Source organism: Semicossyphus pulcher, unplaced genomic scaffold (assembly GCF_022749685.1).
Source record: "Semicossyphus pulcher isolate SPU_LCO1_2020_fin unplaced genomic scaffold, fSemPul1.0.p SCAF_5, whole genome shotgun sequence".
Lineage (NCBI taxonomy): Eukaryota > Metazoa > Chordata > Actinopteri > Labriformes > Labridae > Semicossyphus > Semicossyphus pulcher.
This window is the reverse complement of record NW_027211726.1, coordinates 7,732,412-7,757,867: the sequence shown is the minus strand read 5'-3', so window position 1 is coordinate 7,757,867 and position 25,456 is coordinate 7,732,412. Positions and strand designations below refer to the sequence as shown.

The 25,456-nt window shown below is 41.7% G+C and overlaps 4 protein-coding genes across 5 annotated transcripts; all 4 read right to left on the bottom strand.

Moving 5' to 3' along the window:
• Window positions 1-1,770: 1,770 nt before the first annotated feature.
• On the bottom strand, window positions 1,771-2,757 carry LOC138608689 (free fatty acid receptor 3-like). The gene has a single exon (XM_069681249.1). The coding sequence runs from the start codon at window positions 2,755-2,757 to the stop codon at window positions 1,771-1,773; it is 987 nt and encodes a 328-aa protein (XP_069537350.1).
• Window positions 2,758-9,250: 6,493 nt separating this feature from the next.
• Window positions 9,251-10,234, bottom strand: LOC138608687 (free fatty acid receptor 3). Its single transcript, XM_069681247.1, has one exon. It carries the CDS (start codon window positions 10,232-10,234, stop codon window positions 9,251-9,253), a length of 984 nt encoding a protein of 327 aa, XP_069537348.1.
• Window positions 10,235-13,326: 3,092 nt separating this feature from the next.
• On the bottom strand, window positions 13,327-16,613 carry tekt2 (tektin 2 (testicular)). The gene is made up of 9 exons (XM_069682032.1): window positions 16,458-16,613; window positions 16,228-16,353; window positions 15,800-16,005; window positions 15,566-15,709; window positions 15,324-15,438; window positions 14,410-14,517; window positions 14,141-14,284; window positions 13,927-14,006; window positions 13,327-13,525 (listed from the first exon to the last, which is right to left on the bottom strand). Exons 1-9 carry the CDS (start codon window positions 16,611-16,613, stop codon window positions 13,327-13,329), a joined length of 1,278 nt encoding a protein of 425 aa, XP_069538133.1.
• Window positions 16,614-17,677: 1,064 nt separating this feature from the next.
• Window positions 17,678-25,035, bottom strand: usf2 (upstream transcription factor 2, c-fos interacting). Of its 2 annotated transcripts, XM_069681170.1 has the most exons (11): window positions 24,632-25,035; window positions 23,847-23,890; window positions 23,598-23,713; window positions 22,639-22,758; window positions 22,313-22,475; window positions 22,077-22,164; window positions 21,734-21,778; window positions 21,199-21,257; window positions 20,287-20,378; window positions 19,647-19,775; window positions 17,678-19,267 (listed from the first exon to the last, which is right to left on the bottom strand). In XM_069681170.1, exons 1-11 carry the CDS (start codon window positions 24,667-24,669, stop codon window positions 19,178-19,180), a joined length of 984 nt encoding a protein of 327 aa, XP_069537271.1. In that variant the 5' UTR covers window positions 24,670-25,035; the 3' UTR covers window positions 17,678-19,177. The 2 variants fall into 2 exon arrangements, with proteins under 2 accessions (XP_069537271.1, XP_069537272.1); XM_069681171.1 differs by lacking the exon at window positions 21,734-21,778.
• Between the last annotated feature and the right edge of the window lie 421 nt (window positions 25,036-25,456).

Genomic DNA, 25,456 nt, shown 5'->3' with positions numbered 1-25,456 from the left:
CACAGGGCGGTTATCAGTCCCTCCCTGTTTGAAGTCCCCTCACAGCACAACTTTATAACTGCAGCGTCGTGTCCTCTGCTTGTTTACACTCCCGGCTGTCTGTACCCATAACTTCATATTAGCTCGGCGGTGTACAGCCTCCGCTTCCTGCTTATGCAGCTTCACATCCCCTGCTTTTTAATTGCTTTATCCCTCGCTCCTATAAAGCTCTCATCTTTGATTAAACAGCGGCGTTCCTGTCGCACTGTGAGTCACAGAAAGGGATATTTACCCATGACACTCTATGTGGTCTGATGGGACAGTTTCCAGCTACGTGTGTAACTAAAGGTCACATAAACTGCAGCCCTCAGGGGGAAACGGACATTTATGTTACAGTGATAACCTCAGTTCTCTGAAAACAGAATATTTTTGCCCATTAACAACCTCTGAGGGCAGTTTGAGCTCTTCTTCTGCACTGAAGGGAAAGAAACTCCTCCATCATAAGTATCACCCCCTTTAATAAGGTCCTAAAAGTATTGTTTTATACTCCAATGTTTATGTTTTTCCTTTATGCTATGACCACTGCTCATATTGTCTCTGAGAAATCATCGTCTGACAGTGTTAAAAAATGACTCACAGTTGACTCACTTCCTCAGAATGGATCAGCATTATTTCTCGGTTAAGTGACTAAAAGATTTCAAGGGGCTGCTATCAGGCACGTAGCAGATTGCACCCAACTGATAACTGCACTGCCCTCCCTTTCCAGGTGAGTAGGACATCCTGACGTGACTTCAATACTCTTGACAAACGCTTAGCAGAGCCATTGTTTGATTGTCTGTTCTGGGCTTCTGTAGAAACATTCCATTTCTGCATATATATCTCTATAAACGTTTCACAGTGGTCCTTTAAAGTTGTAATCTCGAAAATCTCAGTCTCATTCTCTTTGGTGGCACCTATGGCGATAAACGGTAATTGCGGGAGCACACTTCCCAGATATCCAGACAGTGCTGCATGTGTGACGTCCACGGTTGGCTCTTGATTTTCCTGGCCGACGGTCGCTTTCCTTTTCAGACTGTTTGCTTCATCTGAGCGTCAAATTTGTTTCTTTTTCTTTGGATTTTCATTTGTTTTTGAATTTGTATCTGTAGTCATCGATCTTTTCTTTGTTTGTTCAGCCATAGTAGATTACTGTTTACTTGCAACACTTGCAGAGTGCTCCGCCTACCCTCTCTGGCAGACCAACCACTGCTGGCTGATGGAAAACGCGTCACTAACTGGAAGCCGGTTGTGATTTTTCCGCCTATGTCGTCCAGTCTGTAATACTGCAAATGCTCATAGGCTCAATCACCATTGTGTTACCTCATTCTGCGATAGAGACTTAACAGACATTTTATTTAAAGGAAAATCTGTGAGATTATCGTTTTAAGTCACCAGTACAACACGTGTACAACTGTGTTCAACCAACATGTCATGAGTATGTTTTGACATCTTCGATATTTCATAACAGATTAGATAAACATGAAGATTACTTGTATGCTTATACCACTAAATATCAGCTTATGAATGACATAAAATACACTTGCAATATAAAGTGTTGATTAGCTCTCTTTAAGCTCTGTAGCAAGCATCACCTATAAAAGGTTAGTCACAGTTTGTCTCAAACCTGCCTGAAGCCCCTTTCATTGGTACGAGTGGAATAACAATTCTCTGTCCTCCATAAATATATATATATTTGCATGAAATAAACACTCTTTGAAAAATATATTTAAATTGATAATTTCTGCTGAACGTTCAAGCAACAGGTGCATCCTCATGTTTTTCAGTCTTGGAGGGTCCCTGGGGGGGACAGTGAGGAGCCCCTCCACACCTCAGGACGTGCAGCTTTGCCATAATGTTCCTGCAGCAGTTTTTCAACATGCTCCTGACGGCCGCTGACGAGAAGTAGAAGATAAACGGATCCAGGCAGGCGTTGAAGGTGCTGGAGAGCAGAGCCACGTTCCTCCACCCCTCGCTCTCCTGGCGAACAAACCCCACCACATGGGAGGCGTTGTACGGCCCGAAGCAGACGGCGAAAACGATCAGCGTGCCGAGAGCCAGGCCGATGGCGCGCAGCTTCCTGCGCCTGCTGATGTTTGGAAGGCGGGAGAGGATGAGGATGAAGTTGGCGTAGCAGAAGCAGCAGATGAAGAAGGGGATGCAGAAGAGGACGAGGAAGAGCTCGAGGCGGACCGGCAGTAGGATGCGGAGCTCGTCCTCGGTGAAATCGTGGTAGCAGGTGGGTGGAGGCGGGGCCGGGCTGCTAGCATTGTTGTTGTAAACGTCCTTACCTTTGCTCCACTGGGCATAGGGGATGATGTAGACGATGATGAGGTTCAGAGAGGTCACAAGCCAGAAAATGATGCTAGCTAACACAGCGTAGCGAGGCCTGCGCCACACGGAGTACCTGAGCGGGAAGGCGACCCCCAGGTAGCGCTCCACACTCACAGCTGTGAGGAGCAGGGTGCTGTTGTAGATGGTGACGTAGAAGACAAAACCCGTGAAGGGACACAGGGCGTAGGGCAGCATCCACGCCATTCTGTCAGAGGCCTCCTTCATTTTGAACGGCAGGAAGGCGAGGAAGATGAGGTCGGAGATGGTGAGGTTGAGGAGGAGGATGTCGATCGGGGCTGCCTTGCGACGCACCTTGCGGCAGAAGGTGCAGAACGCCAGGATGTTGGCGGGGACCCCCATCAGAAAGGTGACGATGTAGACGGCAAGCAGAAGTCGGTGGCACAACATGGCGGCTGCTCACACTGGAGACGACTCTCTCAGACACTGCACACAAGAAAACATGAACCATTATATTATAAACAAAGAATTCAAGCTCATAGCAACCTATCACTCCTCTAGAACATTGTGCTCAGAGTGCAGGCCTGCTTGTACTTAAAGTCTCTAAAAGTAGTACGGGAGGCAGAGCCTTCAATTGGCTCCTTCTGTGGAATCACCTCCCAGATGATAGCCATATTTTCACCTGAACCATGTCAGCACCCACATCGGCCTAAACCTAACGGATCAAGGGTTTAAAGTCAACAACATTTGTTCACAATGATTGGATGCAGACCGTTCTTTTTTCCTGCTCAAACTGAAACATTATTACTTGGGCTTACGTGTATTTGCACCTTTATATTGACTTTGTTTGAAACGGCGGCACGCAAAAAATCCCTCTGTTTCTTTATCTGGACAAACTTTAAAACCTTTCTTCTCTGTTTTTTTTGGAAATCAAAATAAAGATCAATTTTGAAATGCTTAAAGATATAATCTAGAAGATTTTCATGTAAATAAACATCTGTTAAGTCACTATCTATCGCCAAATGAGGTAACACAGCGCTGATTGAGCCTATGGCCCACTGATGAAAGCCTTTGCATTTGCAGTATTACAGACTGGGTGTCTGTGGCGACTTTCACGAAAAAATACCAAGCAGCGCCCAGTTAGTGACGCGTTTTCCACCATGGTCTGCCAGAGAGGGTAGGTGGAGCTAAGCGGCTGCTTTTCCGCTCTCTGCAAGTGTTGCGAGAAAACAGTAATCTACTTTGGCTGAACAAACAAAGAGAAGATCGATGACTACAGATACAACTTCAACAATAAGTGAAAATCCAAAGAAAAAGAAACAAACTCGACGCTCAGATGAAGCAAACAGTCTGAAAAGGAAAGCGACCGTCACACATGCAACACTGTCTGGATATCTGGGATAAGTTTGCTCCCGCAATTACCATTTATCGCCAAAATGTGCCGCCAAAGAGAAACTGAGATCTTAGAGATTACAACTTTAAACAACCCAGTGGAAATGAACAATTACCTACTCAAAGAATCTTCTTTAATTCATGGAAACTATTGCAAGTAAAGATGTAGAACTTCCACTTCAGACAAACCAAACTGTGATTTAAATAATGCATCAACTGCTTTAAAACTTCTCTTACTCTTTAAATGAAATTCTTGGGTTTTAATCGATAGATATTGACTTAGTGGAGAGATGACGCCTTCAGTTGGACATATTGTTTAGGATCAGGCTGAAGGTATTCTGTAGTTTTATTATCGTCTGAAAACCTCATGAAAAGACCAAAGATGTTAGTCTGCTTTTTAATGCTTCCCTGTTGTTCTACCCTGTCTATGGCACTGCACCCCAAACCCAATGGTTCTTACTGAACAAAATTACTATTAAAAACTAGTTAAAATACAGATATACAGCCAAACAACTAACATTGCTGAACAAAAGTTTTTTTTGAAAATCCCTAACTCAAAGTGACACTCACCTCGGTCAAGCTTGACAAACCCAGCTCTCCATCACTGCGTGGCCGTCCCGTCTGATGCTGCAGCTCTCCGCTCACATGCTTCACCTCCTGGACGCACACTGTTTGATCAGATCAGACGGCTGCACTTAATATGCATGTGCTGAATATCTGCTATCTCACCCACAGTAGAGGAAATTTAATAAACGTCTGGACACAGTCTTTGTTCTCCTCTCTCTCTCTTCAAACATCATCTCCCAGCAACGGAGCTGAAGCTGGAGGTGACGAGGGCGAAAACGTGTCACAACAACTTTTGCTGTTAAAGGTGACGAAGAGAGAAGCAGATGTTGCCGACCGTAGAGGAGGAGGGTTTTATCTGTTTGTTTTTTTTAACCACAAGAGGGCAGAGCGTCCAGATGAACTCGTTAAGACTCCCAAAAAATGATACTTTTATTTTGTATTCAAGAAATATAAAGTGGCAAAAAATGGGAATCTACGGAAGCCAAGGAGGGACATGCTTGCAATTAGTATTATTATTATTATTTTTTTTCCCAATTTTTTTTTGCCTTATTTCTCAAGGTAATAAAATCATTTATCACAGGATCATTGGCACAAGATTGAAAGAGATGAGGTAAAGTCTAATGCACTGATCTGTTGTAAGTACTACTTAATCACAGATGCTCCAACTCTTTTATTCCCTCTGCTCCCAGGCTGTTAAATGCTGACAGAAGTCGTTGATGTTCCCGATACACTTGTTTTAGTGAAACTGAATTGCCCTCTGGGATAAATAAAGTTGAAACATTTTCAGCTAAATTCAGATGCTACAGCTTCAGTGCATCATCAATGCTAGCTGAAGTAGCATTGCTGATCCTCCATAAACTGTATTTAAAAGATGAACTGACTTCTGGTTTCCTGTTGATTACAGGTTGATTGTCTCAGTATCTCGTTCCCTCCTGTCTTGTTACTTGTGTTGTATTAGCTCTCAGATGTACATCGGTTTGGACAAAAGCGTCTGCTAAATGAGATTGTAACATTGTAACACCTTGACATAACAAAAGCTGTCATCTTAAGCTAACCGAATAATAAACTTCTGTTTGTTTTATCTTGTTGCCTGACATCAGACGTCATATTTTAAGTAAATTCAATGGAGTTGGCCGATTCAAATGTCTGTACCCAGGTAACTGGTATTAACAGCATTAAATAAAAGGACTGCATGTATGGCTGCTCTCAGCCTCCGTAGAAGCTGCACCTTTCTTAGATTTTTTATTTTACTTGATTCTTAATTTTTTAAAATTATTTTATACAACAATGTCATGTTTTAGAGTTCTTTTAAATACATTTTCTGCCTTTTAAAATATTTGTTATTTCTAATATTTGCTTTTGCTTCTGTTTTCATGACCTGGATGTTTTATTTTGCTGCTTTTGTGAAGCACTTTTTAACTTTTTCAAAGTTAAGTTATAAATAAAGATTCTTACAGTTTATTCAATTAACAGATGAGTTTGAAATAAAGAAGTTAAGTCCTTTATTTGTCTTTCATAAGCCCAACATAATGATTATGTAGCCAAATGTATGTTTTTTAGTAATCAGGGTTCTGCACTGAAAATTAAATACAGAAAACAAATCAAGATAATCAACAAAGCCATACATTTGCATGATTAATGCGGTCAAATGAGTCAAACTTGGCAAAATAACAATTTAAAAATATCAACCTTTATACACCAAAGTAAGTAGCTTTAGCAGCTTCATCAATATTTATCACAGTAAAACAGAAGTCTAAATAAAGACAGGTTGACTTACCTGTCGTCTGTTACTCCCAGTGACTTGTTTCCAGGTCTGGCGGCCGGCTGGTGTTCGTGTCCTCAGCTCCACTGTGGTCTAACACAGAGTGAGTCCGTATCACTCCCCCTCCCTCCTCACCGTCTTTATACTGTCTGTCTTCACAACAACTTAATCACAAACCTGTGATGAGTCTGCAGCGTGGAGCCAAATGATCCCTGGATGCTCTTTACAAGCAGAGGTTGAATTTTAAAGACACATTTAGAACAGATGTGTTTATCGAGTGGTGCTCGTGCAGGATTTAAAACAGTAGGTCAGTACAACCAACAAAGTTTAAGTGTGTGTTGAATGAATTTCTTCAGTGTAGCCAGTTAACCAAACACAAGGAGAACATGATGTTTTAACTATTTTAAATCATTTTATTTCATTTACATTTTGAATTATTTGCATCTTTCCTAATGACATTTAAGTTTACTACCTCGTTTATTTAATAATTAAGCTGCCTCTATCCTTTGTGAATATTGTAAAATGATTTTGTGTTCAATATTTGAACAGTTAGTTCCAACCAAGTAATCTGATTGGATAAGAGGCATTCCACGAGTGCTGATATAGATTGTAACATCACTGGGACTTTTCACTCTGTGTATCACTCCGCCTCAGCCAGGTGTTCTGAACACTGTTAGTTAACATCACAGCAGAGCGTGTATGTCTACATTAATCAAGCTGGTTCCTCTGACTCACACAGCAGACTCTTATTTCACTGGTTGATGATAAATTAAAACAAACAGATAAATGTACATGATAAAAAACAGCTGATCTGTGGTAACCTGGAGACACAGAGTGCAGGAGAATGTCTGGGTTGCTCGGCAACAGAAGTCCAGCTTCAGGAACTAGTTGAGTTGGTGGAGCAAAAAATAATCTGCTGTTGATTATTACTGTTTACTCATATTTGCCGCTTGTGTAACTTTTGTATAAAAGCAATATCACACTGGAGGTTGTGATGTTGGACTGAATATCATCACGGCTGAGATTATCACCGAGTCACAGCCGTGATGATGTTCAGGGCAACATCACGACCTCGAGTGTGATATTGCTTAATTTTTAAAGGTCACATGTTTAGCGGAGAATAAATATATTAAGAAAAAAACATTAAAGTAAAAGAAGAAATTATTTACATGTTAATGACAACTAAAAGTCCCAAATTAAAGATCTGTAGGCTACTTAGTTAAACGTATCAGCAACAAGTGTTTTGTTAAAGGCACAGTGCTTCAGACGTATTTCACCAGTTATTATGTTTGATCACTTTAAAGTCTCAGCAGCAGGTTTGTGTTCATATTCCTTTTGACCTTGTTTAACATGTGTATTTGTTATATTTTGCTTTCATTGTGTTGTTGCTGTTGTTTATGATTTGTCGTAAGGCTGCAGGCTGGGTAACTTTTTGGGGAATGACCCAAAATAATAATAATTATTAAAAAAACACTGGAAGGAGTTATTTTGCATTTGGTAGTGGTTAGCGCTGTTGCCTCACAGCTAGAAGGTCACTGGTTCAAACCGGCTTCCTCCCACAGTCCAAAGACATGCTCGTTAGGTTAATTGGTGACTCTAAATTGCCCATAGGTGTGGGTGTGAGTGCGAAAGGTTGTCTGTCTCTATGTGTCAGCTGGGATCCCCCACAACCCTGAACAAGATAAGCGGTCTAGATAATAGATGGATGTGTTAGGTAGTTTGATCTGTACTAATGCATCCTTTATTATAAACTGTTCCAATGAATCCATGTGTTAATAAAGTTTAATCTGAAAAGTAGCAACTATAACTATTGTATAGTGGAGTAAAAATAAATATATTTGCCTCTAGTATGAAATGTCAAAAGTATCTCTGAATTGTACTTTTTATCTGTTTCCTGTTTTGAGTTTTGTTTTATATTTTAGTGTCTTGTACTTGTAAGTTTAATTTTATGGAAGCCCACTGAAGCCAGTAAAGAAAAACAAGACCTTTTATATAATCTGCAGGTTAATCTACAGTACACGTTCCACATTCAACATTTATCAGCTGGACATGATATAAAACTCATAAGCTTCCCTGTGAAGATAACGTAGACCATTTACACAGCATGTAAAAAAAAGAATAAAAAATTAAATCATTTAAAAGAATCACAGAGGAATCTATTCTCACTACACTTCTATATTTTCTTTTACTGAAGCATTTTAATGTTGGTTTCATTGACTTCTTCCTTCATGTGTGTGTGCGTGCGTGCGTGCGTGTGTGTGTGTGTGTGTGTGTGTGCGTGCCCGTCTGTGTGTTGTAGCCCAACAGAAAATCAGCAATAGTTATTAGTCCAGTCTTTATTCTTTAAAGACAACAGAGAGCCTTTATAATACACTTTATTTTGAAGTTCATTTTATGAAATATTAAATACCGTTATTGAAAAAGCATATTAAAATGTCAATTAATGCAGATATTTATTTAAATGCATGATTCACTTCAAACGTCACATTGTTGAAATTTCTGAATTCACCTGTTTTGACTCGTCACAGCATAACAATAATATCCGCTTCATTAAGGTGTGTCCTGTCAAAATGCAGCCATAATTACTGTTATCAGTTGGACATCAAATCAAATCAAAACATTTTACATGATCAGGTCAGCTTGTGTTGTATCTGGTGTCTTTTGGGGGGGGGGGGGAACATTGAAAACACTTTCCAAAATAGAAGATAACATACAGTTTGTTGAAGTGATTCCACTGTCACAGCTTGGAGCTACAGCTGGCAGACACCGGATGAAGTCATCTGTCACCAAAGTAGTCTGAAGTAAAGTTCATCAGTGACGGATTTCTTCCATTTCAAAGAAGAGCAGTTTCCTCGCTCAGAAACAAGTTGGAACACCTTCGACTATTTACAGTTTGTGAAACACAACGGGAAAAACTGCAAAAAGAGGCAACATGGGATAAAGAAATACTCCATCAACAGCTTTTGTCTCCGTCTTTTTTCTTTAGGACCAATTGATCTAAAGACGTATCCTGGAAAATGGATTCAGGCTTGAAAAAGGCAAAAATAAAGACATGATTTAGATCTAGTTCATCAGTGAGGAGCAGGCGTGTGAGCCAGGCAGAAGATTTCCTGGGGCTGTTGGACGGCAGAAAGAGGACGGTCGTCTTCCATCACACAGTCTTTGAATGCTTTGCCCTGAAATCCTCGGGGTCTCCACCTTCTGTCTTCACTCCTGACTTACTTAAGTCACCTCGACCTTCGCCTGGCTCTTCTCAGATACAGTAGGTGCTCGGACATTTGCAGCAGCGTAAGCACTATTAAATCGATGCCTCCACCCATCACTCCGGCTGAACTGGCTCTGCCGTCCACACATCCTTCCCATGACTCCCCTCGACACGGCCGGTGACAGCATCAGCATGACCACCGGCTCCAGGAACACATTGCAGGAGCTCGTCAGCATAGCGTAAGGCCTCCAGTCAACATTTTCATTCAACGCAAACCCCACGACGTGCGAGGCGTTGTAAGGCGCATAACACACCACGAAGACAGCCAGTGTGAACAGAGCAACAGTCAGGACTCTTCTCTTCCCCATAGGGCGCAAATTTGAGCGCCACACCAGGGTCACGCAGCGCAGCGTGCAAAAGGACGTCAGAATAAGGGGCAGAATAAACAAAACAATGGCCATCTCCAGGCGTAGAGGCAGCAGAGTAGCCAGCTGGGAGGCGTTAAAGTGGTCGTAGCAGACTGAGGTGTCCCCCTGAATGGAGACAAAGTTAGCCCCTCCTTCAGCTGCCATTCCGATACTGAGGTGAATGAGCACGAAGACCCACAAGGCAGCGCTGACGAAGCAAGAGATACGAGCACGGCGGTACCTCTTGTAGACGATTGGGAAGGCGATGCTGAGGTAGCGGCCAACCGTCACCGCGGTGATGAAGAGGCAGCTGCCGTACAGCGAGGAGAAGAGGAAGACGTTGTAGATGGGGCAGACGGGTGGGGGAAGTGTCCAGTCCTGGAGCAAAGTCTCCACGGCCTTGACGGGCAGCCAGACCACGAGAAAAAGGTTGGCAAAGCACAGGTTGAGGGCGTAGACCACGTTGGGTGTGGCGCCATGCTTGCGAGCCTTGCGCACGTACACGAACAGGACCAGAAGGTTTGCAGGAAGGCCCAGCAGGAAGGTGAAGATGAAGACAGTGAGAGCAACGTAATCCTTGTATTCAACATGCATTTCTTCAGTTCAGGACATGGACACTGCTGAGAGGCACAGAAGTCCGACACAAAGGTCAACGCTTCCAATTCACCATGACACCTGTAAGCCTTCAAACGTCAAGCTGGCAGGAAAGTCTCGACCACAACAAGCAAACAAACTTCTTCTTGAACAGTTAGCAGCACGGTTATCCTTGTGTGCCCTCCATTTTTAATCACATCTTCCAAATGACGAAAGAAACGTCCTTTTCCAAGCCGGTAAGAAAGCTGCTGTTTCTGTCTGCGTCATGTCAGACAATGGGAAAATCTATGAGACAGGTGAGAGCAAAAAAAAAAGAGGCGGTGGCCACAAATGTGCTGATGCATGTGGGCACGAAGTGGGCGAGGCGCATACGACATCATGACAGAGAAGCTGATAAAGAGACGCATCCACTCATGCGGAAGTAGGGGGCATTTAGTCGGCACCAGGCTTCCTTAATTGCCTTCCCAGTGGAGGGCAACAGACAGGTAGCATCTGGGCCCTTAAGTGAAATGATTCAGAATAATCAGCGTCTCAGGAAACACATGGCCATCCCCTTAAAGCTGAGGCTGTCTAAGTGAGCTGGAGGGCCTGGCAGTAAAGTCATAAATGTGCTGAAGCTGATGGTCGATGCGAGGACGGGACGGGTTGGGCTTTGGGAAGCGGGCGACTTGTTTGTGGCGTGGAGGCAGTTTTATGGTAGACGATGAGTTGTTTAGTGTGTGTATGTGTGGAAGCGAGTGTGAGAGAGGAGAGGGTGTGTCGTGCAGAAGGCTGTTGGTGGAGAAAATGGAGCAGAAAATCACTGCGACTCGTTGGAGAGGCAGAAAAACAGATAGCAAGAAACGATTTACCAAGAACAGACAAAACATGGCTGCTAGCTGTTTGATTAGTCTATTGATCCACCGTTCAAAACAAATGTGTGTGCAGTTACACCTCTGATATCTTGAAATGAGTGTCCAGTAATGACAACATATTTATCTTGTTTATTGGCTGTGAGGCCTGACCCCTCTGTTCCCTGGAGGCCTCCGGAGGTTTATAAGGACATTGGTATTGGTTGTATCATACGACAAAAAGTAACAACACAATTTCCATTAACCTTCTTATCTCTGCTAGATTTTGAACTTAATATATTTTCCAGAGTACAAAGCAAGAACAAAAACCTGAAACCCATGAACACTAATTTATTTTAGCCACTTGGGGGCAGCAGAAAGAAGTTTGAACACTGCATTTACATATTAAAGATTTTCGCTGGTTATGAAACAGACTGTTTTCTCTACATGGCCCACAAAAGCAAACCAGGCCATCAGCGACAAGACTGATTATTTCTATAAAGTTATTTTTAATGCCTGAAACATGCTTAACCACCACTTAAGCATGTACAGGACAAAATCAGCAAAGAGATAAGAGGAACGGCTTTGTCCACAGGTGGCGCCACAATCAACACAAACCAAAAGACAGGAGCTTTAAGGTGAGTTAATATGATAAACTTGTTGGAAAACAGATTATTTACGCATCCAACAGTTACGCACATTGTCATTCATTTGGAGCTGTGTTTGTGCCTAAATGATGAATGGTAGGTCCAATATTCACTCTTTTTTTTGGCTCCAATTTTGGTCTCAACCAAGTCCAAAAGGAGAAACATCTGTCAGTGTCTGCCATTTGAGGTTGTGCATGTAAGATTTTAAGAGCCTCTTTTGCTAAAACCCACAGCCTGTTGCACCCAAATATGCGCTAAGAGAGCGGTGAGGGTGAACCAGAACGGTAAAGATGCATGGCAGACGGGTAAACACTAAGATGAAACTCATTAAAAGCTTGGATGAGAATTTTCTTTTCACAATGGCATTTCAGTTATTGATATGGGGTTGATGGTAGCTCAGTCTGTAGGGACTTGGCTTTGGAACCAGAGTGTGGCTGGTTCAAGTCCCGGTATGGACCTGGTAGCTGGAGAGGTGTCCTTGAGCAAGGCGTTGAATCCCCCACTGCTCAGGGCGCGCATGTCCATGTGTAGCCCCCTCACCATTAATGCATGTCTGTATTTCGGGCCGATGTGTGTGTAGCATGTTTGTTATAATAACAGAGTGAAAACATTGAATTTCCCTTCAGGGATTAATAAAGCATATCCTCTTCTATATGACAAAAATATCACTTTTAGTCTTCTTAATGGTTCAGCTGGTTGAAAAGAACATTAAATATGCATATTCTGTTTTTTTGATCATTTCCTCGGAGGTATCCTGGGGGAAAAAATTGTTTAATTACTACACTTTAAATAAACTGTTTCTAATCAACAGCAAGCGTAATGAAGTCCTTTATTCTACGTACACAGCAGATCAAGGCAACATGTTAAAATGTGAAAAGCTTCCAATACTTTAGTTGTGTGATTTATTGCTGGTGGAAAACTGATAAGAGATATTTTTCTGAATAGATAATAAATCTTCTTATCTGAGAGGAACTCACTTTTAAATCTCAAGAGACAAACATCGACTGAAAGCTTTTTAAAAACACGTCTTTTTCCCTTCGAGGCATGTGTTTAATGTTTGTTTACCAGGTTTGTTTTTATCTAAACCACATAAACTGTATGAGTCAAAGTTCACAGCACTCTGTTTTCATACTCTAAAAAAGGTCAGTTGATCAAACACTATAAAGAGGCCAAACAAAACCATTAAACCTGATGGCCAATAAAAGCAATGACCACACGTGAACGTGAGCACTAAAGCTTGTGAAAGAAAGAGACAAACATACGAGCATAAACAGATAATCCAAAATATTTAAACATAATTTCTTTTGTGAAAATTAAATACACACAGATCAATCACATAAACGATCATTTCACACAGCACAGCTCAAGTAAGTTGACCACCACAAGAAGATCTAAACACGTCAGGAGAGCGTTTTTTGTAAGACTTTGTGTTTAAATAAATAAATGTAACACAGGGAAGTGTTTTGTTCTTCAGCACTAGAATATAATGGATCTAAAGTATCAACTGTTGCTTGTTGGTGGCTCCAGGGTTGAAATCATGAAGTCAAAGCTTCATAAGAATAAATCATCCTAATAGAGTTACATCCCTTCCCTTCAGAATCTAGATACCGTCGTCTTACTGAGCCAGCAGCTGCAGGTTGCTCCTCCCACTGGAGTTTGTGAGTGGAACCAGCAGCACTTTATCAGTGCAGACGGCGGACGTGAGGCGGGTACGGGTGTTCATGCTTCGTTGTTCGAGAGACAGAGCTTCCTGTTTTCTGGAAAGATCCTGCAGCATGCGGCTGCGATGGAGCTTCATCTTCTGCAGGGAGTGCCTGAGTGAGAGGCGGACCGGATGAGAGTTTAATTTCTTTCCTTTCCTGACTTCAAAACACTTAGATCATTTGTAACATCAGATATGAACGCATGTATGCTTATTATTGTATCTGATATTTACTTGTGTGGCTTCTATGGGGTTAAATAGCTGGGGTTAAAAAAGCACCATGTTTAGCACGTAGAGAAAAGGCAGCATTCCTAGACATGTATTTTCTTCATTGTTTTCACTGAGATAAAGATATATTTAAAGCCATATACTCCCTGAATATTAGCTTTATCATATTGACTCTTTTGATTTTGAATGCAAAATTATTATTTTTTTGATGATGAACTTTTATTTAAGAACATGGATAACCTTTTAGCTTAACTTGGTGATCATAGTAAACAAATTCAGACTCACTGAGCCTCAGAGAGTTTCTGTTTCAGGGACATGATTGTGGCATCCAGCTGATGGACTTCTTTGACGAGGCCGTGCTGCACCTGCGAACAAAACGTACAAAAATCACAACATAAAAGCATCAGAAATCATAAATCCAACCCTCAGCTTGTTTATTCCTTCATAGTGCTGATGCTGTTAGTGTCAATGCTGCTGCTTTGAGATAAAAAAATCAGACCTCATCTCTGCAGAGGTCCATGCCAGGTCTGTTGGTCCTGTTCTCCAGCCGGGTGTGAGCTAGTTTCAGGGAGGCCGTCTTCGCCTGCAGATCTGCATCCAGCCCGTGGATATCGCTCTCCATTTCTGCCATTTCATCTTCAGTCTACAGGCAGATGGATAAACAGAAAGACTTCACCTTAACAGATATAACTTCTTAACCACAACAATTGTTAACTGTAACCTGCAGTCAAAAAGATAAGTACCATTATTAGCTATAAGACATCTTACATTTTTTATTTGCCACTCCAGCTCATCGCGGGCCTGCTCTTCATGGTGATTACGCTTACGGAGAGAAAACTCTGTGGCCCTGCGCTGATTGTCCAACTCATTCTGCAGCTGAGATATAGAGAAATAATTCAATTACAAAATTACAGAAGAAATAAATGAAAGACGTGCACAATATTCCCGAACAGTTTCATTCAGTCTAAATTAGCTGAATTCATGTAAATGGTCATATTTAAGGAACTGGACATTTAAAGTAATAATCTTAAAGATTTTCATTTAAATAAATCCGTTAAATAAATGTCTGTTAAGTCTCTATCTATTGCTGAATGAGGTAACACAATGGTGATTGAGTCTAAGCCTTTGCATTTGCAGTACTACGGACTGGGTGTCTGGTGTGGCATTCATGGAAAGAATCAGAAGCGGCGCCCAGTTAGTGACGTGTTTTCTATCACCCAGCAGTGGTTGGTCTGCCAGAGAGGGTAGGCGGAGCTAAGTGACTATCTACAATGGCTGAACAAACAAAGAAAAGATCGATGACTACAGATACAACTTCAAAAATAAGTGAAAATACAGAGAAACAAAGAAACAAATTTGACGCTCAGATGAAGGCAAACAGTCTAAAAAGGAAAGCGACCGTCAAGCGAGGAAAATCAGGAGTTACAACCGTAACAAAGGGAGCCAACCGAGACATCTGGTTATCTGGGAGCTGTGCTCCCACACTTGATTTTTGTTGCCAAAAGGTGCAGCCAAATAGAATGAAACTCAGATCTTCGAGATTATCACTTAAGGTTACCAGTCTGTTGTGATTTTGCCCTTAAAAAAATACAAATGCAGAGTCTTATCTTCATCTTATCTGCAGCGTGCCATGAATTTCACTACAAACACTAAACATGCAGGGGTAGTATCATCACACACACCTGGGCTCTGGTGAGACTCATGTCCTCCCTCATTTGCTGGGACACCTGCATGGCCTCCTGGGCACGGGCCACATTAAACTGGCTGAACTGGACCCACTCCTGAGGGGTTGAGGTACTACAACAAAGACAACATTGTATTGCATGGTATCTGGATTTATGTGCACCAAAGAAGTGGTTCAAATATGAAAATAAAAATGTATTATTTTATTGATTATTAATTAACACCCTCGTCCCATGATTACCCCGATGGTATACGAGTTGGGTTGGGTTTCAGGGAGATCTGAGGTGACTTTATTGTAAGTGACAGGCAGGACATGTCAATGTCAAGGGCGTCCATCTTGTTCTGCAGGTCAGCTGTCAGCTGGTGCCGAGCCTCTTGCAAAACACTGCGGCATAGAAAAAGAAAAATGGTCAGAGAAAAAAACCCAGAAATCAGTATCTTTGCAATTTTTGCGTGACACCATAGCATCCCTCACCACAGCTGCTCAAAGGCCTTGTCTATGTGCTGCTGCAGGACTTGCTGCACTCTTTCGATCAACTCTGCTTCTTTTTTCAGCTGCTCGTGTACGGGGTCGGTGACGAGCTCGTACCCTCGACGTCCGTCCCTCAGTGTCAAGCATTCGCTGGTGACCTCCAGGGGAACGGCGGTCGCAGCTAAGGCCTGCTCAGTTTGCTCTTTAGACTGTCCAAAAAACATTAATACTGACGTTACGTATGATCTATTAAAGGGCAGCCATTTTTCTTTACATTTTAAATCAAATAATTCCAAGAATATTAGGAAACACACAAATACACTCACACAGGTTATTAAGAGTATATAGATCTGACATAAAAAAAGTGCAGACATCTTTTTAATATTCTTAAAATAATATGTCAGCTGTTTTAGGGGTTTTGCACAAATCACCAGGGTCAGAGCCTCCATCTCTTCATCCACTTTCTGTGCGCAGCTTTCTAACACATCCTTCCACCGGGCAACATCCCAGGCCCGGTCACTCAACCTGCGAGAGGTATCGCTTTCATCCCAAGTTGTCTACAGAGAAAATGTGCAAAATGGCCTTGAATGATCTTTATCCAGAAGAGTGGGACAATGACTGTTCAGCTTTCTGGTGTGTATCCTCACAAACATGAACCCACCTTACAGTTGGTCTCGTTGCGTAGTGACCTCCCTTCCTGCCGGGTCACATTAGAAACATGTCGCTCATGTTGGGCCGTGGCAGCCAGCTGGTGGTTGTTGCTGTACCACTCTGACACACTGTGGAGCAGGCTAGGCTTTGCAGGAAGTGCAGACATCCTTCTGATGCAGAAACCTGCAAACATCCCAAACACTTTTTAGTAAAGATAAATGTGCAGGGTTTGTTTTGGTGACGCAAACACATATAGCCGTGTTACAAGTCCAACAGGGCTACTATACTACTTTTCCTACTTTTGTCGATAACTATTTTAATATTGTTTTTCTTTTAGGCACAGTCTATTTTGCATTAACCCATACACTTTATATTTTAACTTATATTTAAGTTGTTTTTTGTATTTCTCTAGTTGTTTTCTGTATTTTTGGAGCTATCTGGCACTATAATTTCCTTAAGGATTAATAAAGCTGTTACTTATCTTATCTATACATGCATAACATGCAACACTAAAGACAGAGGGGCAACCAAATTTGCATTAGTAGTTTACTGACTCAGACGTTAGTGTTGGGTTACCTAAACCATACATTGATAGCTTCATCAAACTATCTATGTATACGCTAAATTCATCATTTTAAATAAATTCATAGGCTTTTAGAAATGTGCTAACAGTACACAACCAATGAAGGTTCGACCCTCAGAAAAATAAGTTACTTGTAATGACAGCATGACATGAGGGAAATCTCTTTGAAGCAACAGGGGCTAACAAGTCACTTAAACAACAAAGGCTTCATCATTGCATCTAAACGCAGTTCTCATAAAACTCGTTTTAGTTCAATGGTCCTTTCACCTCGCCGAAGTGACAAGACCACAAAGGGTTAAAGAAACTCCCCAAACACCAGGCTTCTTACAAGTTATTTCTGCTGTTTACAAAGCCGAATCTCAAACACACTCATAAGTTCAAATCTCATCTTATCGTGTATTTAACTGGAATTTTTACTCACCAGGACTCTAGAGTGTTCAGTTAGTCGGCGCGTGCGGCTTTTTCTGGACCAGGTTTCCTATAGCAACAACTACTCGAGCCGTCTCCAGGCGACAAACCGGCACAACGTTCGACTAAAGTTCTTAAATTATTAAAACACGGAGGCAACTTTCTTTACGTTTTAGACAGTTCGGTTTTTTTATGATTTCGCAAATATCAGGGGACGTACAGAAGGTAAAACAGGTTCTTATTATTTACAGTTAGCTTAAGCTTCATACGGTACTATGCTACGTTTTTAAGGTTTTAACCATTTATATTTAAACAGTCTAGCTACTGAAATTAAGGAAAGGGGGAAAACTGTTTTAATTAACACTTAGTTGCTCAAAGGGAACTTCAAAATGTAGGTAAGGCATGTGATAAACAACACTTTGGTATAAACACTTTTGTTTTATTGTAGTATCAGAATTAGTCATGCCAGTGGTTATATTTCCATGCTGTTGTGACTTTCAGTGTAGACAAAGCTGGTTAGTTATCACATTCCTGTCCATGGTTGTTATAAGGTCTTCCGTCACCAGCAAGGGTTCCCAAAGTTTTTAAGAATTAGGGAATATTGCAAAAAAGCCACTAAAATGCAGCAGGACTAGTGAGCCGAAAAGAGGCCGGTCTCAAACCAAGACCTCTCATGACTGAACCTCTCTTTTAGTGCAATACACCAGTGACCTATTAAGCAGATATACAAACAAACCATAATTTAATGCCCATTAAAATGATTCACACGTTGAAAATCATCTCCATACTCTCATTTATCTGTACATTGCACCTGATGGGGACCCAATAGAGACCTTTATTCTTTATGCAAAGACTTCATTGAGTGTTGGAACCACTTGCCAGTGCACTATCCCAATTACCTGAGCTATGTTAACACCTAGATTCTCCAACAGGCTTCATTAAGGCCTTGCACTAAAAATAAAACCTTCGTGCCCGTGCTATCAAAGCTGCTTTTACTCTGACCTTCTGAAAAGAATAAAAGGCTTTATACTTACTGACATTGGACTATGTTTATTAAGTTCGTGAGCTCCGCCTGGTGCTTGGAGTGTCAGTGTAAAGAGTCAGGCAATTGAAAAGGTTACCTCAGACTGCACATAGATCAACTATATATATATATACACATGATCCACTGACAGTAAAAGCAGGATTTTCCCATTATTTGTTTGTTACTGGGGAAAGAGTAAATCCAGAGATCAGCTTTTCTTTCCGTGTTCACATTCCTTAAAGACTAATAAATTAAAAGTAAATTGGAGCTGTCATTCATGTCACATTTAGTAGTTTCAAACACAGCAAATGTCAACTAAAACAAAGGAAGAATCAGGAGTTTGCGGGACAATAAAAATGTGAAATCATTAAAAGTAAATTCCTTGTGGCAGGTTCATAATTTAAAGTAAAAAGAAAGTTTGGTGCAAGCGTGGTGGTGCTTCGAGGGGGTGGTTGTCCTTGAAGCAGAGGTGAGAGGTTCAGTTAGCTACACAGTTAAAGGATTTCAGAGCGTTCAGCCTTTGAACAGTTGGAGATGGTAGAGGAAGCGTTCTCAGTTCGTAGTCCTTCAGTTTCTTTAGGCGAGTCCTGTGTGGTTTCGTGGTTCAATTTCAGATTGAAATTGTCTCTCATCGTTATTCCTTTCCTGGTATTGTTCAGGTGGGTGGGAGGATGCAACAGTGTGTTTGTGACGTTAACGTGTGTCCAGTCCACTATCACTGCGGTGTTGCATCTCCATTGACTTCTACGCCGTGCTGCTGTAGCTGTGCTCGAAGCAGTGCGTTATCATTCTTCAGTTCCTCAATCTGGAAAAATAAGGACAGAAAATACAGAAATAAATAGAAAATTTGCAACATTGTGAGCTTGTCACTTTCATCCTTGGAGGGTACAACAGTAGTTTAAATGTTAATGAGTGCCACTGTGGCCAACTATGGTAGTTACAGGATACAAACATAAATTATTTTCAAATATTTCCAGAGTTATTCCCACGTTTATGACTATTTTTACCACTTATATTTGCAACTTGGATGTGATAGAAACTTTTTATTATGGAAACTCCTATATAAGACTTAAAAGCAGCATCAACAGCTGAGTAATCAGAATTAATTTCTGTTTAAAACAAGTACAAATATAGACATGAACATTTCATTAAGGCTGGTGCAGTCAAGGAACGGGAAGTTAAACCTGTTGTCTAAGCAGCTCGTTGTCCATCTCCACTCGCTCCACCTCTTTGTAACTCTCCTGCAGTCGCTGGTTACTCTGACGCAGCTCTCGGATGTAGTCACAAGCTTTGGACAGGATGCCTCCTTTACTCTGAGAAAAAAACAGCACAATGAGAAGATTGAAAGATCAAATGTGTTCAACATGACTCACAACTTCCTTCATAACTGATTTTGTCTTTAAACCCATCAGTTTTTCCCTCCCATTGTGCCACTTGCATTTACGTCACTTTCTTTCTGTGACTACACCCCAAGAGAACCTTCAAGCCAAACTCTTGGTTACTTTAGAGCAGTATCTGATTAATGAACTGAATAAGCACCGCCGCGTGCTCCCACCTAGTACAAATAAGACATAATAATCCCTCATTTTGACTAAGACTGTGAGTCCTCGGCTGTGGTTAAAGTTTCAGTCTCACTCTCAGTTATGCAAGCACGCATTAGGTAAAAGTGCACTGATTCAAGGATGGATGAGGTTGCATATAATGTATTTGAAGGTTCAAAATGTGACATCAGGCAGCCTCTGTCAGGAGCGTGACCTAAAAAGCCCTGATCTTCAGAGCCAGATTTGATCTATTTAAAAAAAGACATTTCCGTTTGGCACTCACCGCTCCAGTTCTGCTGTCTACACTGCAGTCGGGGATAATTTTTGAAAGTGTGACAATCCAGTTGTTTATCTTATCTCTTCTTCTCCTCTCCACTGCAAAAGAAAGACAGAAGAAACATATTGTTTGACATCAAGCGGAAGTAAATAGATATCACTTTTTTAATAGAAAATAACTTTTTCTAGAGATTAATCTTGGGCTGCATTCATACTGCAGGCCTTCATGCTCAATTCCGGTTTGGGGCTAATCTCTGATTTGTTGGGGTCACAGTTCATGTCTATTTTAGAATGTGACTCAGGTAAGATATCAATGTCAACGAAAATTATTTTTAAAAAGATACGCGTGCGTAAAACAATAACAAAAGACGTCACATCAGCTGACATTCGTTTTCCATAAAACATGGATGGCTCTCAGGCGTTGGGACTTTGCATGTGGATAAAACTTTTGTGCAACTAAGCGACATTTCTATCAGAGACGGACAAGAGCGGCAAATTTCTCTTGAAATATTTTCAAACACACTTCCGTTGCGGTGTGAGCCTTCTAGTTTTGTTTGGAGAGAGGCGCCTCCACAAATAGCAATTAAATCTGCTATTTCAACATCTCTCCACTGCTGCATGTCGTGTCCTCCAGGGTCAATTGGAAACAGGAAGTCTTCTTCTTCTTTAGAATCACTCCCGGGAATGTGCATATTACCAAGGCACACACTGATTTGAAAAAATCTGATCTGTGTCACGTACGGGGGGAAAAAATTGGGACACTTTTGGCTGCAGTATGAATGCAGCCGTAGTCTCTTTCAAACTAAAACCTTTTCAAGGCATTGTATATGCATCTTCCATCTGTGATACATGTACAAAACACAAGTAAGATTAAGATAATGGTTTCACACACTCACACACACACAGACCACATATTCACCTTCGTTGTGCTGTGCTCTTCGCCTCTCATCTCTGGGCGCCCGTGGACCATCCACCTTCCTGTAAAGACAGCAAAACAAATGTGACAATGAAATTATGAATAAAATGTCAGATTTTTATCATAATCTGCAAAAGAATCTGACAATGTTTTTAACTGAGGATTCTAGTTCAGGTGTTACAAAGGCATCTGAAACAAACACCCACATTATCAGGCTTTTGCTATTAGTTGCACCGTAAGTTTAGATCACCATTAGTCTGACTGTCTCACACGAGGAGGTGAAGGCTCAGCCGAACCTTCAGGTCCTCTGCAGAGATCCAGCCACTGTGTTAGTGCGTTTCATTTATAATAAGCCTTATTTATGCTAACAGGATTCAGTCGATGGTTATTGCTAACATAAAGCTGCCTCTTAGCTAAACCTGCAAACACATAATTCACATTACAAGGATGCTAATGACTGATTAGTGATCCACCAAACGTCTGTCTCAACAACACATGATGGGGGCAGGGTGGGGGCGTATGTGAAAGTTCTTCTCACCAGTTTGAACTGCCATGCTGCAACATCTCGCTTTCACCAAGGTCTCTGGGGATGGCAGGTAAGTAGGACAGAGTGCGGTTTGTTCAGATGTCGGATGTTTTAAATGATGGATATTTAACTGTTTTTGTATCTCAATTTGAACACACAATGACAAAACCAATCATTCCAAACAGGGAAGGAGGAGATAAAAGAAAATCCGATCCACTGTGAAGTTACAGGGAAGGAGGGAGTGAGGAAATGTGGAGGCGTGAATTTGGCCGAACACATGGGGGGGGAGAGTTATGGTGATTTGGTAACTTCAGGGATGGGATGAAGGTGTGGGAAAGTGTTTTGTTTTACTTACGCAGTGTAGGTGTGTGTGCGGGGAGCGATGTTACGAGGGGTCGCCGTCTGCAGGACCTCAGGGGGGGTCATCATGACGTAAAACTGACCTGATTAAAGACAAAAAAAAGATTATCCTAAAATTGGAAAGTCAGAAAAAGAGGAAAAACATAGCAAGCCTAATACGAGGATTAGGGGACAATCATTGAATAATATCACTAAAATTTCGTAAGACAAGATAACACTTTTCACCCTCACCTCCCGCCTGCGTGATGGTTGGGTCGGCGGTGGCCTGCACCGACACGGCCGTGGCTGTTCCATCGCTGACGGTGGCAGCAGGGAAATAAGCAAAACGTGTCTCTCCTCCCACCGTCTCCCCACCAGGACTGCCCCCATTGCTGAAAGGGTTCTGGATAACAGCCTGGAAAAGACAAAGGCAGGGACAGGTTAGTAAAACTGTAAACAACTAATACATTAAATATCTGAGGCTGTGTATGTCTTTAAGTGTGAGTAGAGGTTCTAATTTGTTGCCACTCTAAATAAGAGAAACATCACCTTCTTACACCTGCATACTTCTTACTCACCTGTGCCACGGCCTGAGGGGCTCCAGCAAACGCTGCCGTGGAGACGACGCTGACAGCTCCCGTCCCGTCAGCTGTTGCTTCTAACTGATCGTCTGTCACCTGAACAACACGATAGGTCACCTGAGGACAGAGTAAATGTTTAAAACAAAGGTGTCTGCGGTTTGTAGGTTTTCCTCCACAAACTCAACATGAGACTTGTTAACAAAAAAACAACACACACGCTTTTGAAAAGGTAGGATTATCCTAACCTTCACATCACACACAGTTCATTTTGATTTGCTAAGCTAAGAATGGGGAACTCGTTATCAGGTGTCAACATCTCTTTTCCCATGACTACTTGGGGTTTGAGGTTATTCCTAGAATTCAAATTAATTATGACAAAATTGCTCGGTGTGCCAAACAGCATTAGTTCAGCCATAGCTTAGCACCCAAAACTAGCCAGGTAAAGGCCTCTCAAATCTGTCACACTCTCCTCAGGTTGATATTCATGAGGCTGTGGCAACAGCACTACTAAACACTAAAACAACTTTATGGGTTGTGTGTGTTAGGTGTGGATTTAATAGTTATCTGCCATTAAGGTAAATATTACAGCAATTGCCATGACAATAACCTTCACAAGCTTAGCTAATGCTAATTAGCTCACGTTAAGGTAACTATTGGTAATTAAAGGTCTTTAAAAATCCAGTGTCAACACCATGATAAAATGTACTTTCTGTCCCATTAGATACACTCTAGATACACACGACTAATTGATATCAGAACATAATTAATACGTAATACTTTTTTAATTTTCAACATCGTGTGTTTGGTTACTGCTCAGTGTGACTGTTGTGATGATGAATATTGAGATGTTCCTGTCAATCTTGTATAAAGATCTTAATCTCATTGAGACTTCCTGTATATGACGCCTCATTAGCTAACTAAATCCTTTGTTTTGCAGAGGAGAGTCTCACGCTTACCTGTCCTCCACTGTTCTCTGTACGAAACTGGTACTGCACATTGTGGTCAGCGAACGCAGCCTGTGGGACACCGGTGATGGTCACTGCAGTCTGCTCCTCCGTCCCCACCGCCTCTCCTGGAACACACAGGTCAACATGTTTCAAACCTATCACGCTGAACCACGGCACAACCTCGAAAAACACACGTGTACTCAAAGTTCTTCTTTTGTCTCTCAGAGAAAGACATGAAAGAAGAAACTCTTCCCCCACCTTCTTGTAACTGCACCACCTCTTCTGTTTCCTGTTTGTCGTGACTGAAAAAGAGGACACAATATGAGTCAAATTCAAGCTGAACCCAACATGAACATTTCTCAGAATTAAGATCATTATTTATCACCAATGTATTCTATATGTGGAGCCAGTTCTCATAATCAGCTATAGCTGAAGAGCGCCCCCAGGTGGTCAGATGAAGGGAAGATGGGAAAAAACGTAAATAAAGTCGTACACAACTGTCGTGCAAGAGTGACAGAAATCATGTTTTGTAAAACTTCAGCAAGATAATGTATAATTATTTTATAATTTAAACTTAAGTTTAAGTGGTTTGATTTGCAGCACAAGACAAGACAAAGTTCACAAACAACTATCTCACTCTTAACACCCCATCTCCTCGTAAATTTAAGCATTTTTATACTAAAAGAGCTGCAATAGCTGCAGTTACAGCAAAGTGCAATGAAATGTTAGCCTAAAAAATAGCAAAAACACAGCTATAGTGCTTTTGCATATCTTGTCAAGTAAATAAACATCTATCGTGCGGTTACAGATCTGCAAAAAGGGCGCAAAAATAATGAAAATGTCTTTATAGATGGTGAAATGAATCATTCACGCAAGCTGCACAGGCGTGGATTCAACCAGCAGGTAGAAACAAAACTATACACAAATACTAAAAGTATCTGGAGCATGCAGGTTATAAACAGAGCATTGCGTTACAAGGAGAAAAGGGGTTTTAGGCCGTGGAGGAGCCATGGCTGAGCAGGAAGCGGGCACAAGCCTCTCACCTCGCCGAGCTGTCCAGACTCTGCTCCAGCATATCCATGAAGCTTTAGCGGTGTGTAAAAACGCCGATATTCAACGACACTGATTTACGGAGATGGAAGCGCTGATCACGGGGACAAACACACGGGTCATGTGAGGAAGACAGTCCAGGACACGTGAGGCAACGACCGGGCAAGGAGCTAAAATGGAGGCCGGTGCAGAACAGGAGGGAGCCGTCTGCGTCTGTGCGCAAAACAGGAAAAAGCAGTCCGGGTGTTTACGCAGCTTTACGGAGGCGATGGTGCTCCGGCCGGAGTGTTTAGATCGTTAAAGTGTTATAGATCAACAGCTGGATTCAAGGATTGAAGATTGTTTCTTTTTAAATTTGTCGGAAATCTTTATTGTCCCTGGTTTTCTTTTTGTTGCTCTGCGGCGTACAGCTGCTGTTTATCCGCGCAAAGCTGCGGCTGAGACATGCGCTCAATAAGATCTGGAGTGGACTAGTTAGTGCGTGTTGTTGCGTGATTAAATTCGTGTTTTTGAACTGTTAATGTCACGTTTTCGTTGTAAGATTTCACATGTTGTATGCTTGTATTCACGTGACTCCCAGATGCGGTTTGGTTTTTAGAAGAGGAAAAACGGAACTGATCTCGCTTTATTCTCCATTGAAATTAGTATTTGCGTGGATTATTCGCCTTGAACCGTTTATAGAATGTGTTGTATGTTTGTCAAGGCCTTCATATCCAACTGTACAGCTTCTGTCTCACAGCTTTTTGCTGACAATCAGCTCATTGGCACTTTTTTTTCGGGTCCTGTGCCCAGGTGACCACTGAGATCCAATCCGGGTT

Coding starts and splice junctions, on each gene's coding strand:
- tekt2 (XM_069682032.1), bottom strand. CDS start 16,613: ATGTCTGCACTTCCTGCAAAGCCTAGCCTGCTCCACAGTGTGTCAGAG. Junction 14,518..15,323: donor TGAGTCTCACCAGAGCCCAG/GTGTGTGTGATG, acceptor TCTATATCTCAG/CTGCAGAATGAGTTGGACAA. Junction 14,285..14,409: donor TGGAGTGGCAAATAAAAAAT/GTAAGATGTCTT, acceptor ATCTGCCTGTAG/ACTGAAGATGAAATGGCAGA.
- usf2 (XM_069681170.1), bottom strand. CDS start 24,669: ATGGATATGCTGGAGCAGAGTCTGGACAGCTCGGCGAG. Junction 22,759..23,597: donor CAGAGAACAGTGGAGGACAG/GTAAGCGTGAGA, acceptor CTCTGTCCTCAG/GTGACCTATCGTGTTGTTCA. Junction 21,779..22,076: donor CGCACACACACCTACACTGC/GTAAGTAAAACA, acceptor TGCCATCCCCAG/AGACCTTGGTGAAAGCGAGA.
- LOC138608689 (XM_069681249.1), bottom strand. CDS start 2,757: ATGTTGTGCCACCGACTTCTGCTTGCCGTCTACATCGTCACCTTTCTG.
- LOC138608687 (XM_069681247.1), bottom strand. CDS start 10,234: ATGCATGTTGAATACAAGGATTACGTTGCTCTCACTGTCTTCATCTTC.